The 15,645-nt window shown below is 37.7% G+C and overlaps 1 protein-coding gene across 1 annotated transcript in view; it reads left to right on the top strand.

Annotated features, from left to right (window-relative positions):
* The window catches only part of GALNTL6 (polypeptide N-acetylgalactosaminyltransferase like 6), a 910,287-nt gene that overhangs the window by 441,053 nt on the left and 453,589 nt on the right, over positions 1–15,645 (top strand). Inside the window, exon 4 of the mRNA XM_074991866.1 lies at positions 6,242–6,408. Coding sequence (XP_074847967.1) covers positions 6,242–6,408 — 167 coding nt within the window. The remainder of the gene's footprint in view (positions 1–6,241; positions 6,409–15,645) is intronic.

Here is a 15,645-nt window from a genome sequence, read left to right as displayed (position 1 = left end):
TGATGAGCAATTCCTGAGTACATTGTAATAAATATCAAATAATCTAGAGTGGTATTTCTTCAATCTTGTTCTTCAGAACACTGGTGTTCCATGAACAACTCGCAGGTGTGCCACTAGCCTCTGATGCTTTTTCTGATATCAAACACTGATGATATCTATTTTCTGTTATTAAAACCACATTCAATGTTACTTCTTTGATTGCTATGATACCTGGTTAAATTACTTCATTTTGTTTTTGCTGTTTATGTTGCTGTTTGTTTTTGTTTGTTTGTTTGTTTGTTTGTTTGTTTGAGGAGTAAAGGGAGTTCGAAGTTGCCTCAGCACTTCGAAGTATTGGTGGGTGCGCTGTGGCTAGATGCAAGCCGGTACTTCGAAGTTGCCGCGGGGGGGAATTTGCTTAATGAAGTGCTGCATATGCGGTGCAGCACTTCATTAGTAAACTCCCAACACCCTAATTACCATCCTTCCTTTGGAGGAGGGTAGTAGTGTAGACAAGCCCAGACAGAGCACAATGGGTTGAGTAGCTAGCACCCCTTGTGACAGTGACTTGATTTCTGAAAATACCACTGAACCCACCTACCTGCCCTTTGGGGTGACCCACCACCCTTTCTAGTTGAGCCAGGCCCTCTGGTCTCCCCAGTATAATGGCACACAGTTGGAATCACAGCACACAGTGGAGCAACACGCACACTGAGATCAGCTCAGCTCTGGGAAGGCTCTGTCAAAAGGACTTGACACAGAACCAAGGTGCACAGTCCTAATGGGAGGAGAACCACAGGTATATCTATACAGAGCAAGCTAATTGTTTGTTTGCCTTCTTTATCAGTGAAAAAGAGAGATCACAGCACTTTTACCCACCCCATGGTAACACAGTGGGTTTATTAACGAACAAAAAATTATCTTTACTAAATATAAAAAGTAGGATTTCAGTGGCTGCAAGTGATATCAGACAGATCAACATAAATTACTAAGCAAAATAGAATGAAACATGCCAACTGAACCTAGAACACTAAGGGCTTGTCTCCACTTACCCCCAGCTTCAAAGGGGGCATGTGAATCAGGGTGGTGAGAGAGTAGTAATGAAGTGCTGCGGTGAATATGCAGCATTTCATTAGGCTAATTCTCCCTCGCAACAACTTTGAAGTGTCAAAGTTCAAAATGCCAGCATATGTGTAGCTGGAGGCATTTCAAAGTGCCTTTACTCCTCAAAATTTTTGGAAGTAAAAGCACTTCGAAGTAGCGCAGGCAGTTTGAAGTGCCCACAGTTACACACATGCCGGCTTTTCAAAGTATGACCCTTCAAAGTTGTCGTGGGGGAGAATTAGCCTAATGAAGTGCTTCGTATTCACCACAGCACTTCATTAGTAATCTCCCATCACCCTGATTACCATGCCCCCTTCGAAGTTGGGGGCAAGTGTAGACAAGCCCTAAGAGAATTTATTAGAGATTGTAATTTCACCCCCCCATAGTTCATATTGTAACACCCTACTTAACATCCCCCTTTGAAGCTGGGGGCTAGTCTAGACACAGTCACAATGTCAGCCTTAGATTCTGTGTATTCTAGTGCCTAAACTGAACTCAACCCATTCTTATGTAGCCCTGATCCTGGTCCCTTTAAAGTCAATAGGACAATTTTCATTGATTTTAGTAGGTATTGGATTAAGTCCTGTTCTGGCAGACAGTCCACCTGATGATTGCATTCATTACTCTTATTCTTCTCCTTATTATTCTTTATTCGATATTATTTTTCTTCCCATTGGAAGCTACCTTGTGTTGATGAGTGTGCTCATTTCCTTCTTAAAATGACTGGCTGTAAAGAAGAGCACAATTTTTACTGACTCTTAGATAAGTTCTGAACTAAAAGCTTGCTTTTAAAAATGCAAGGAGAGTGATGCAATTATGTTTATCCAGGAAATAGAACTGTATGCCACCCACTCAGTGGAACTTGGAGCCAGTAAGTGCTTCCATGTTCATTTTCCTTTTTTGCAAATTGAAATGACTTTTGCTACAGAAAATCAATTTATAAAATGCTTTTGTAGATCGGTACAAATGAAAATTCACATCCATTTAGTCCTCTTTGCTGTGTTACAAAAATATTGATGCATTGTTTCTAAAAAGGCAATATTTGATGCTTACATTCTGGAAAATGGTCCCTTTCATCTTAAAAATCTGTACTATATTTTTCTGTTTGTTTTGTTTGCTTTTTACAGAATAGGATAAATATTTTCTTCATGCCTTGTGGATTCCTAAATAACCATTCCCTTTTTTAAAAGATGTGTTTATTAAGAGGTTTGTATCTAAGTTAAAAGTTTTCTGTTGGAGGACAAAAATAATATTAAACAATCATTAGTAAAAACTTCAAAGAATGAAAGAGAGTGCTTCTCTGAGCATAAAGAGAGAGACCAATATTTCGAAGGAGGAAGTATAAAGGTCAGTGAAATGACTAAATAACAACAAGAACCCTGGAAGTGCCCAAAAGTGATAAGGTCATGGGAGAGATGATTAAATATGGTGGAGAAAGTATAATTCAGAAATGCACCAACTGTGTAATATAGCATGGAAAGAAGGGAAGACACCTCAGGGATAGACAAGATACAGGCTAGTGACGATGCATAAAAAAGGAAGTGCATTGGAGTGCAAGAACTACAGAACAATTGCCCTAATGAGTCATCTAGGCAATGTGCTGATGATGATAGTGACTGAGAGACTAAGATTGCAGGTAGAACAACATCTAGTAGACAAGCAAGCAGAGTTCTGGAAAGACAGAAATACCATACACCAGCTATTGGCACTAAGATTGATAGTGGTGAAAGGTCGATGAAAGAACAAGAGCATCTACACTTGCTTTGTTGATTTTCAGAAGGCATTTGGCAGTATTGATAGTGACTTGGGTAGTGTTGGGGTCATATAGAGTGGATAGCAGACTGATATGGTTGTTTAAGGACATCAGTGACAATGAGGAGGCAGTGATGAGAATGTGCAAAGAGCTGGGAAGTTGGTTTAGGACGAGTAGAGGTACGAGAAAAGGAGATCCGATGTCACTGAATATTTTCATCATGCATCTAGAGAGAGCAATGGACAAGATCAAGGAAAGGTAGAAGAGAGATCTGTGCACAGGATGAGAATCGACAAGTTGAGGTTCACAGATGATATAGTTCTTACCGAAGATGAAGAGAAGCTAGCAAGAACGGTGCAAGAGCTAAACGAGGAAGGGAAGCGGTACAGACTGATTATGAACATTGATAAATCAAAAATAATGGTATTTGGAGATAAGAAAACAGGAAGGAAGATCAGTGTAGATGGTATCGAACTAGAGAACATAGAGAAGCTCACATATCTGGGGAGCAACATAACATAGGATCTAGACTGTAAGAAGGAAATAGAGACTAGAATAGTTAAAGCAAGAGCAAGTTTGAAGGTGACAGATAAGATCTGGAAAACTAGCTGCCAAGTTCTAAAAAGTCTGTGTTGAACATATATGAATTTGGCCAAATTTCAGTGAATTCTCACAGATATGACAAAAAGCACATCCCGGGTAAGCAAGATGACACTTCTGACAAATTTCAAGTTCCTTCTCCGCAGTATGGAGGAATTAGCAGTTCACACCAAAGCATTCTGAGATTTTTTTAAAAATCTGCATTAAATTTAAATATAGCTAGCTGTAGGAACAAAGTCTGAACACTGTGTAGAGTTAAGCAGGAGGGTTTATTACGCACAGTGCTGGAGGGTTGCCACCTTCCCTGTCAGGTTAGGCTCAGTGAAGCACTGTCAAGCAGTAGGTTACAAATTATTATATATATAGGACATCAATGGGTGGCGAGGAACAATGGGGTGAGAGGTCCCAAGCCTCTGGATAGGTGCTGGCAGCAAGACATGATGTGCGCAATAAGCAAATAATCTAAAAGGTTACACAATGACTCGGCCAGTAATTTACATGCAACATTTTACACAATATACAGGTGTGTTTTTTTTCTTTAGTCATCTCTTTAAACAACATATACATTGATTCTAGTCTTGCTTATGTATCCTTAGGAGTAATGATGCCTTTGTTCAATTGGGTATGGTCCCCAGGTCCATATCTAAAGGAGTTAAAACAATGAGAATACATAACAAACGTCATTTATTTATAACACATTGTTCTTGTATCCAGGGCCCTCAGTGAGTGAACTAGGGAAATGTCTTGTAGACAATACTGAAAGGGTGGAGGGTGTCTCATCCCTGGCAGCTCAGGCTTGTCTCTCAGCCTCTGGATGTGGCCTTGGAGCACAGGTGCTGTGGTTATCATCTCTTTCTCCAGCTTATGAGAAACCTATGGCCTTGCTTGTAAGTTCCTTCTCACACTAGCTGTATCGGTGAATCATGATACATGTTATGAGTTAGTTAGGTCTTATGCCAGATTATGAAATTTGGGCATAAAAGTGAGAGGTCTGAACAGAAACCATAATCTGCATCAGCAAGTTGGGGTTTTCATCCTGCACTAGGCAGTGGTGTAACACTTTTCATTTAACAGCACTCTTTTTATTGAGTACAGTAGTCCCTCAGGATACACGAGGGTTGAGTTCCATGCAACCCTTGCATGTCCTGAATTTCGGGTAAATTGGGGAAGAGGGGGCTTGGACATTGGGTTGGGGCTGAGGGGTTAAGCCTGGTGTGGATTAGGGCTGCAGAGGGGGCCAGAGGATAGAGTTGAGGCAGGGCATGCGGGGATTGGAGCAGGGTCCGTGGGGGTGGTAGGCGGGGGGCTGGAGCCCAAGCTCTGTGTGCTATGCTGGAGGCTGGAGTCCAAGCCCTGTGCAGGGCTGTAGTGTGCCAGGGGCTGAGCTAGGGCTGCAGGGAGGGGGGCTGATCCTGGGGAGCGTAAGGGGGTTTTAGCCCCCCCCAACTGCCTGCAGCAGCAGGCAGTTGGTGGTGGTGGTGGGGTGCTAAAACCCTTCTCCCTACCTTCCCAGAACAGCGCTGCTGTCAAGTTGACAGTAGCGCTGCTCTGGGAAGGGGGTTTTAGCTAGCCTGGCTGCCAACAGTGGCAGGCAACTAGGCAAGCTAAAAGTCTTGCCCCCTACCTTGCCAGAGCAGTGCCTAGCGCCACTCTGGGAAGCAGGGGGAAGGGGCTCTTAGCCTGCCCAGCTGCCTGCAGGTGTGGGAAGCTAGGCAGGCTGAGAGCCACATGTCTTCAAGTTGTGTGAAACTCATGTGAAAGCATATTTTGGGCAATCTGAAGGCATGTAAAGTGAGGGTTTACCATATTTAGTCAAAGAGCTGAAGTTTTACTCGTTTAAGTCTTTATACGAAAAATATCTAGAAAAGCACATTTTTAGTTGTCTCCTAGTTGTGCCTATTTGAGTAAAGAACTAGTTTTACAATCCTTCTTTGCTTTGGCAGATAAAGAAATCATTCAAATACTGTTTTTTATATAATGTTCCAAAATACTTTGAGTAAATATAGTCTTTTAAAGAGAAATAATATTTAGAATGCACATCCTCCCACTAAAAGCCCGGTAACCTAGTTCTGAGTTTACATCTGCATTATACTATGGTACCTTCATTTTTTCCCTAATTTACAGTGTTATGTTTATAAAATTCGTGCCATTGAGTACTTGATTAATAAAGGAACAGTTACAGAGGTAGCCGTGTTAGTCTGTATTCAGTCAAAACAAAACAGCAGATATGTAGCACTTCAAAGACTAACAAAATAATTTATTCGGCGATGAGCTTTTGCGGAGTAGACCTTCTTCATCAGATCCAATAGCATTACTAGTACAGAGTGACTTCTTTAAGTACAGAGGGTCCAAAAATTTTTCAATAAAAACTGACAATCAAGTACATAGGACTGAAGGAGGGGGCTGAAGGGTGGGGAATGTTAAGTGCCTTGCCTGAGATAATTATGATCTTCAAAGAAAGGGAAGCAGTCCTTCTAATGTGTGAGGTAATAAAGAGGTATAAAGGGGAAACTCAGTGTTTAAAGGGCTACATTTCTGCTGTTTTGTTTTAATAAAGGACCAATTAATTTTTGAATATTAGTCTCATGGCAGATGCAGTGTACATAGTTAATATTATTTAATTAAAGATATTATTTAATTAATGATGTGATTGATTATAGAATTGAAGGTACTGTTCCAATATACTGAGTCATTTCACCCCATAAAATGTGATAGCTGAAGCAAGCCAACAGCTGAGTTGTACATATTGATCCCACTCTTCTCTTCTGTGTTCTTATACATGTTCTTTTTTATTTCACTTCTCAGCTGTAAGCACAAGGTATACTTGGAAAAGCTGCCAAATACTAGCATAATTATCCCATTTCATAACGAAGGATGGACTTCACTTTTGCGAACTATACACAGTATTATCAACCGGACTCCAGACATTCTTATAGCCGAAATCATTCTCGTGGATGACTTCAGCGACAGAGGTAGGAGACAATGATTTAATTTGGTTTGGAACCTAGAACTCCAGGTGACCATGTAGGTATTAAAGAAGAGGAAAAATAAAGAAAGTCTGTTTGACAACTCATACCTAGAAAACGTCAGTTTAATTTTTCTAGTTTGCTCTTGTATTGGGCACTGCTTGTCTAGTCAGTTTTTCATCGTTACCTTTTGTGTTACTATGAATGAGGTACATTTTATATTGAGAAGAAAAACACAATCTTTCTCATGCCTTTTCATTAATGTGTGAATTGGAGTTTCTTTCTGAAATGCTGCAAATTACAAATGTTGAAAACATCTTTTGTTCTAGGCTTTATTCTTCATCGTAAAAAGCTATTAACTTTCACCTTTTGGATGTGACTTGACAGATTTCTTACCTTATGTTTTATTACATGAGGCAGCGCCTCTGAACTGTACAAAATAGCCATACCGAAGAATGACAATATTATAATTTGTTCATCAATCAATCTTTTGACTGGAAAGGGAAAGTTGCTTCAAAACATGGGAGTTAGTTGAAATTTTTAGAAGTCTGAATGCAGTAAAACTGAAAAAAAAAACCAAAAAAGCAACTATGTCTTTCTTTGTTTGTCTTCTGAAGCCTCGAGGCTCTGAACTGCTTCAGGTGTTGTCCTCCATCACTTGTTCTTGAATTCATGGTCATAAAGCCCCTTCCCTGAGACCCCCACCCGCCAACAATGGCAATTTGGGCTGCTGACAAAAAAATCAAATAATTATTTATTTTTCAAATACACATTATTTTTCTGGCTCTAAATCTTCTAAACAATTTTGAATTTTGTTTTGATTATTAAAAGCTATCTGTATGCACTTGGTGTGTTTGAAACTTTCTCTGCTCTGCAGTCCACCAGGTTTGCAATCCACCAAAGGTATTGCTCCTCTCCAAACGGACTGATATGTGATGTAAACTGCATTCTTAGGTTTTGTTTCAGTATGGAATTTATCTGAGCAAATTCCTGACCAACAGGAATTACAGCAGGAGGCCTTTAGGTGTCTGGGAAAAAATGTTTGTGGAACATTGCTGTGATAGCGCTTTTCTCACTAAGATTTTTATTTGAAAATATTAATTTAAGGGGGGAAATTGTGACACTTGCATCCATCTTGTATTCACATCACTGTCATCTCTATTGCCATGTGGATTTTGATGAACTGTCCTTCTACATATAACATAGTTTAACTGCTATTATGAAGTAAGTAATACTGGCTATTCCCTGCGTGATAGATTCTGTACTATGACCAGAGTTTTCTGGGGCAAGAATTGCAATTACAATTTTCAACAGGCCAGTGATTTTGTAGAAGTAAATTCTTTGTAGAAACATCTGTAAGGAAGAGTCTTACTAGTTGTCTGAATACATACTAGAAATTAAACAGAATACTTTTACTTCAAGAGAACACTGTTACTTGAGTTACTGTTACTTCATAAATACTCATGACCATACGTGAATTCACAGTATGATGGTGTATTAGTGGTGTTTTATGAAGATTTCTATGATCACTGAGGTAGCATTTATAGTATTCAATGCTATTCCTCTAGGAGGTTTAAATCTACTTGCCAGATACTTGAGAGAGTCAGTTAAAATTAATCAAGAAATCTTGTCTCTGTTCCAGCAGTTTTTGGTGCATTGGTTTGTTCCTAGTGTAGACACTCTTCCATCTAAGAAAGATCTCTTTTTAGCGGGGTGAAAATATTTTTATGAGAATAAATAATGCCACATTTCAACCTTTTAAATTTTCAAAACATTAGCCTAATTTTAGTCAATCTTTATGAGAGTGCTATAGTTCAAAATTGCATGCAGCTTTGATAAAGTCTTAACCTCTGAGACCAGGTCATTTGTTAATAGTACAGAGATAAAAATAAGACTTCAGAAAGAAACAGCCCAAAACTCTATCCCACTGAAAAGTGAATACTAGTTTAAAGAAGTTACTTTCAAGACCACTGTTCCTAACTCAAAGATGATTGACACCAAAATAATAATTAAAAAAAATCTTCCAGTAGAACCTCCAACTTGTAATCTCTGATTGCTGTGCTGGGGATGTGTGTATATGTGCTAGTGATTAATATGTGTCTGTTCATGCCATTGTACTTTTTCCTAATAAGTGCTGTAATGTGGGTGAGTGATATATTCTAGTTCACATTGTTTAAATAATGCTCATTTGTTTCATGGTATTCAACCGAAAAGTAAGGAAATATTGTTGAGAGACAAACTAAAAGCACACTGGATTATGCCAGATGAGAGAGCTCTGGTTTACAGAGGTTGAACCTGTAGTTGAAAGTTCAATTCTTTAGAAAGATGGAGAACATTTAATTTGAAAGGATAGTAAAAATAGAAGATGAAATGTCATTACTTTTCCTTTTTTATATTCTTACCTAATGCTAACACTGAAGTGCATATAAAGAGTCTTAGATGACAAAGAACAAAAATGTTTTAGTGCACAGCATACCGTTGAACATTTCTCTACACTGTCTATGAAAAGTGGTTTGAGTGACTTGATTTTTGTTCATCTTTATTCCTTCATCTTTAATGATCAATTCCAAAGCATTTGGATTGTTCATGCAAAGTATTAGCAGTAAATTATAATATTTAGATATTATAAAACTGGAAGGACAACTACATTTTCATTTAAATCTTAATATAATCAAAATTAGAGAGCTGGTATAAAACAAATGATGCCAAACAAATGTTAAAATATGGCTGTACAATATTTCTGAGTAAATTCAGTGTTTGTCAATGAAAGAAGCTCTCACAATCAAAAGTGGGTCTTACCAGCAAAAACTAGTTACCTAATAAATTGTTAGTCTTGCTACAGGACTACTTGGTTTCTGGTTTTTTTTTGTTTTGTTTTGTTTTTGTTTTTGTTTTTGGTGATGCTTCAGACTAAGACCGCTACCCCTCTGGAGGTAGAAATTACAATCTAGAGGTAGAAATTACATTTTGGTATATGTCACAGTTTATATATGAAAAGCCTTTTTATGAAGAAATAAAAGTAAAATGTATTGATGCGTTTAGTAGATATAGGTTTTTTGGGGGTTATCTTAATAGCAGTAGGTTAAAAATGTGAAATTTTAAGTGAGCCATAGTTTTTTTATAAGATCATAGACAAAAACACAGAATACTGGTGTGTTGTCAAGGTCAAAGAGAAAGGAGTAACTTACAAGAACATAGGTAAAGAGGTGAGTGGAGAGAAATTCAATATATAAATTCAAAACATAAAAAAATTATTGTCATTTAATGACCTCTATAAAAAAGGCACCTGTTTTGCTGTGATGACATGCCTTGTCTGAAAAGACACTACTTGGGAGGTAATAGTATTGAAGTAGAGCAGACCACTAGAATCAGGATTGTGCTTCTGTTCTCCTGATGATCTGAAGTTCATTTTCTCAGTTAGAAAACTGCATTGATTGTTGTTTAACTGTATTCCAGCTCTATACATCATTGCACCACATATGCTATATGTGATCATTTTTCTGTAAGGCCCCCTTTTAACAAAGACCTTTATCAGCTTTAAAAATCATTTAGTTATACATGATATTTTCTTCCAAATTGTTTACTGTATTTTTGCCATTTAAATTGCCTGTATGCTAAAATCTAGACAATTAAATTTTTCAGATGTAAAAGTATGCAAAAAGAGCTCTGTCTATTTTTGTTTAAAAGAAATGTGAAACATCTGTGGAAAATCTTTGGATGAAGAATATTTAAGTATGCAAGCCCTCCTTTTGCAGCTGGTGCATGCAAGCCTTTTCCAATTATATATCCAGAAATTTTAAAAGCAGTCTAGATCAGTACAATCTGCTGAGTTGTATGGACTAATAACAATATACAATATTTCCACAGTAATGTTTTGAAATTCAAATGACTGATATTATTTCCCTTGTAGAAAAAGTGCATGCAACTTGTTTTGTGAAAAATAAGTATTACTCAGAGCTACAATTACAGTATGTAAAGCCAAGGGGGCCCATTAAGAGTTTTCCAGTATGGTACGAATCAGTGCCTTGGATTGGATATCAAAAGATTTTTATTCCTAGAGATGCTTACATGTCTTTTAATGACACATTTATGTTAGGTAGCAGTAGTCACCTAAGGTATTTAGGCTAGAGATGGGCCTAATAGTAAAATTAGATTTTGACCTACTGAACTTTGATAGCCTAATTCAGGACATTGGGTGGAAATCACCCTAGAATTTGGGATTATGAACTGTCTTTTGGGCCAAGCTCCCAAAACTGGGGATATTCTGATAAGTCTGTTTTCTGTTGTTTTTCATCTTTTAATCTCTTCCCAAACAATTTGTGGGAGGAAGACTGCATTCTTGTGGCTGAAAAGAATTGTATATGAGCTTCTTGTAGAGTGTCAATATTCTCCTTTGGATAGCTCTTGAGGTATTTGCTGCAAAAGGCACAATGGATTTTCCAAGTAGCAATAGGCTTGAAGGAGGCCCACCAGCCACTAAAGAATTCATATAGGAAAGCATTTTTCAACGCATTGGACATAGTAATATTATATTGCTTCAGATTATATAAAATTGTACTTTAAAACTGTGTATTCCTTAGCAAGATAAGGACAATGACTAATATTCAGTGTGTATCTGTATGTATGCCTACCATAATGTCACCCACACCAGCCTAAAACCTCAAGGTGCTTTCCCATACAAATAAGGCAAACGCCTGGTTTATTACCAGACAGAAATTTGCATTCACATACTATCCTGCAGATCATAGCCAAATGATTTGGTTCCATTAGGTAGAATAAGCAGCACCATTGTGTTTATTGAGAGATTTCTCAATTTGATCGTGAAGCCAAGGATTTTGGTCACAGAGATAGCTTGGAGACTGCCCCTTTCAATCCTGTTCATCCTCAGGCAAGCTCTCCCACTATGTAGCCTCACTGGCATCTTCTCTTCCCAAATTGCCTGCCTCGTACAGGGGGCAGATTGTTATTAGTAAGGTCGCTCTATGGCCTTTTAGTAACAACTGAAGAGGCAACGGATGGGCAGCTAAAACTGTTCCAAATTTCATTAACTCCTGCCTTTATTTGTGGAAATATAATAGGTCTTCAGGGAACAGTCCCATTTAGTAGATGATCCATTCCTCTGCTCACCTGTTTCCAACTCTGCCAACTTAGCTCCATTTGCTTTCTTTTGAGGAGGTTTCCAGCGGGCTAAGGAGCAAAGGCAATAAATGCCATAGAGGCAGCTTCATGCACTTTCTACACAGACAGCATGAGAACTAGCACAAACCTTTTTTAGAGCAATAGATTGAGTCATTTCTGTTGAAAACAATATCAAATTTCTCACCCCCCCCACCCTCTGTACTTCACTAACCGCCTCAATGTTTGTATTGGTTACAAACTATTCTTCCAATAGACCACTGTCTGATAGTAACGATTTCATTAGAGTGCTCTGCATGGCACTGTCTTAGCTTGGCTAGACTCATGGAAAAGAAATAAGTGACGTGTGAGAAGGAGATATTGCTTAAATGCCAGCTCTAGCTAAAATTCATTAGACACAGACTAAAAAGGAAGCAGACTTTGCAATTGTTTCAGAAATTAAGCAAAATGAAGGGTTAAAGTATTTAGAGAAAGAGCAGGCTTTTATCCAGGAATTCATATTAGTTCTTCCTTGGCTGATGAAAATATTTCATTTCGGTGTCTAAGTAATTTAAAAAAAAAGTTTATGAACTGTTTACGAACAAATGAAGTGTTTTGACAATTTTGCAGTTTTTTCTTTCTGAAACTATTTTCCAAAATTTGCTTAAATTAATTAATTGTTTTGGTCAGCTTGAACCTGCATTTTTTTGGTGGTGAGGAAGGTTTTGTATAAAAATGTCGCACAGTTCAATTTCTAAACAGCATTATGGAATTTGATCACTAAACAGCCAGCCACCAGGAAGGGAATAGCTGACTTTAAGCAAACTTTCTCCTCTGTCCCACTGCTTTACAACTCCACCAAGTGCGTTTAAGCTTCAGGCTCAACTGCTTTTGTGCTCTTTGATCCAAGGTAAGGGAAATAAAATGATGATACACATTTCATCTTCTTCTTTAAGCTGCTTTATCCATTTTAATTAATTTAGCCTCACAATATTCCATTGGAGGCAGACAAATATCACTAGCCCTAGTACATAGATAAGAGAACAAAGAGATTAGAAATATACTCAAGATCAAAGTCAAGGAAAAAGTCTATGTGGAGGGTGTTTTCTGGCTTCCACTTCACCTCCTGACTCACAGGACTCTTAGTCAGATGTATGAAGTTAATAATTTCATGCTTTAATAACAGGAAGCATAAAGATATGATTCCTCCACAAAAGAAAAAGACCATTCCCAGAAAGTCAATTGTATGGCAACATTCAAAAACACTTAATAAAGATTAGTTGAAAGACACTTTCATAAACACTTCTAAAATGACACCTGCTTCTGAAAAAAGCTTCACAAGATCCTCATCTGGTCAAGTAGCAGCAATTGCAGAAAAAAGAACATGTCTATCAAATTAACAAAACCATCAGGACCTGTTTTGGTTTTTGTAAATGCATACACAACCATGTAAAACTTGCATGCAGTTTGGTGACTAATTTGTGCCCCCAGGCATCTTCATTGTTTGTACGTACTGGGTATACGCATACATATTGGGGTATACATTTCTACAAATGATCAGCAAGGATATATAATTAGACAGTTTAAAACATGTGCAATTGTAGCAGATGCATACACCAATTAGGTAAATAATGGCACATGTGTATGTGAAAATCAAGCCCCTAAAATCAGAAAAGCGATTTTGTTAGTTTCTGCTGCCATCCATTGGATTCCATGACACTGCATTTTTTTTCCCAAGAGAAATTATTCATTTTAACCTAAGAGAATACCTACTGTGAATAGTAATCATTCACAGGGTTAGAAACCTTCTTTGTTCTTCAACAACATTTTTCTGTGTCATGATAAACATGTAATGTAACCTTAATTCAACCATAAAAAGTTATGCCTGCCCAACATCAATACTCAAATGTCATAGGCTATTAAAAATAGAAGCACTGACTGATATTAATTCCAGAAAGTTTACACAATAACTTGATCATCTCTCTTCATTTTTTACCCACGAGTTGCTTTTTATGCTGTGATCTTTGTCATCGGGGAAGAAAAAACATACAGAAGAAAACATTTTTTCTAATTAACATAATGCCATTTCAAGAACTAGGAGAAAAATGGTGGCATAAAAGGAGCACTAGAAAACATGATTTATCAAGTAGGTCAGTCCTTTTCATGGGCATTCACGATGGACCTGCTATTAATTTTTGAAAGTTCCTGACAATGCTAATGCCATCATAAAAATGAAGGCTAAAAAGACTATTAACATAATAGCAAAGATTGCTTTGTTGAGTACTCACATGGCTGATGTTAGACGGATTAATTCCGATGTATCAACGTAACAGAATCACAGAAACATAAGACTGGGAGGGACCTTGAGAGATCCAGTCTAGGCCCATGTACTGTGTAGGACTAAGTAAACCTAGACCTTCCTGGAGAGGTGTTTTTCCAACCAGTTCTTAAAAACCTCCAGTGATGGGGATTCCTCAAACTCTTTCAGAAGCCTATTCCAGAGCGTAACTATTCTTACAGTGAGAGTGTTTTTCCTAAAATATATCTACATCTCTCTTGCTGGAGAGTAACCCTATTACATCTTGTGCTGTCTTCAGAGAACATGAATAATTATAGTCCTCTTTATAGTTAGTTTTCCATTCCTATTTCCCTCCCCACTTACCCATTTTGATTATTTAATATTACATCCCTCTCATTTTTTTCCCCTCAAGTGAAGCGTACAGACTTTTGCCTTCAGCAAATAAGTGAACCCATCGGTAACAGTTTCACCATCAAGGTATTACTGCTTGGCAGAATGACTTAGTGTACCTATTGGGAATAGGAGAGTTCTGAAGACAGTAGGTACACTCATGAGACTGATGGTCCACTTCAGCTAGTCTCAAAAGGAATTTCATTCCCTGCAGGAGAAGAATATTGTCACGGGAGAGACGGAAGAAGCAATATGAAATACTATACTCCAGCTGCTTTGAGCTGGTGAGTGTAGCTAGCATAGGAGTTGGGGAAGCAAAACTAGCCCTTATATTCAGATATCGCAATCAAAATCCAGCCACATTATAAAAAGACCAATCAGATCCAATACAAATATGGAGACTCTACCTTACTCCTTTCACAGCCCCATGTATAATTGCAAAAGATAAATACTTTCACTTTAAGAAAGTAAAGAATCAAAATTATGGAGGCTTCATTTCCTTTGCCCAACTTTTGTAATGTGTGAAGGGAGTTCAACTTCTGCTGTTGACTTTGCGCTGCATTTCTCTTGAGTGTGAACATAAGGATTTTAACAAGGGTGTGAAAAAGGTGATGTTAAAATGCTGCCTTCTGGGGCTTCTTTGTGTCAGCTTCCAAAAATGCATACACATATTAGTTGAACATGATCTCATCGTAACTTTTGAGACATCTCCTATAGGCTTCATTCAGAACCCTCCTTAAGTCTTTAGGGTCATTTTGTAATGTATATTAAATTTATGGTTATGAAATCCCTCCCAAAAGTATGATGGAAGAATAGTTTGCTAGATGAGAAAAGAGTTAAATATATTCATCCTACTTTTTTTCCAACTATTTCAATTAACTATGGATTCTGAACTGCTCTTGTGCAGGTACTAGTGTTCAAATGAGATTAGCTAAGGCAAAAATTATCTCCCAATTCTCCATGTAAAATATTTATACTGGGATTTGAGAAACCACAGAGGAAATTGCTAAACCTGTGTGAACGTTAGCTTCTGCATTAGTTTTTCTTTCCAGCATCAACTGTTTGCTTTACACTAGAAAGAAAATTATGATACTATGCTGAAACATCAAACAAGCCAAAATGTTCTTGAACAATGAACTCATGGCTAGTCTTCTGCTGTCATTATTGGTGCAGCATGAGTAAGTCATACATAGTTCAAAACATAAAGCATTCATAACAAAGCTCTTAAATTTTTGTACATTTTTATTTCAGATTATGTTAAATTTGTCTTCAGACAGTAAAACAATAAAAAGGTCACCTTTTATTCTGCTTTAGCTGAAGCTATGAGTATCTAATCTTGGAAAGCACAGAAGCTTTCAATAGGAATTATCAGCGGCTTAAAATCTGTTAATTTCTGCAATTGCTGTGAGCAGAGCAGTGACCAATCCAGTAAGCTATGG

Source organism: Carettochelys insculpta, chromosome 4, assembly GCF_033958435.1.
Source record: "Carettochelys insculpta isolate YL-2023 chromosome 4, ASM3395843v1, whole genome shotgun sequence".
Taxonomy (NCBI): Eukaryota; Metazoa; Chordata; order Testudines; family Carettochelyidae; genus Carettochelys; species Carettochelys insculpta.
The sequence above is the reverse complement of the archived record's forward strand: the minus strand, read 5'-3'. Positions and strand labels throughout refer to the sequence as shown.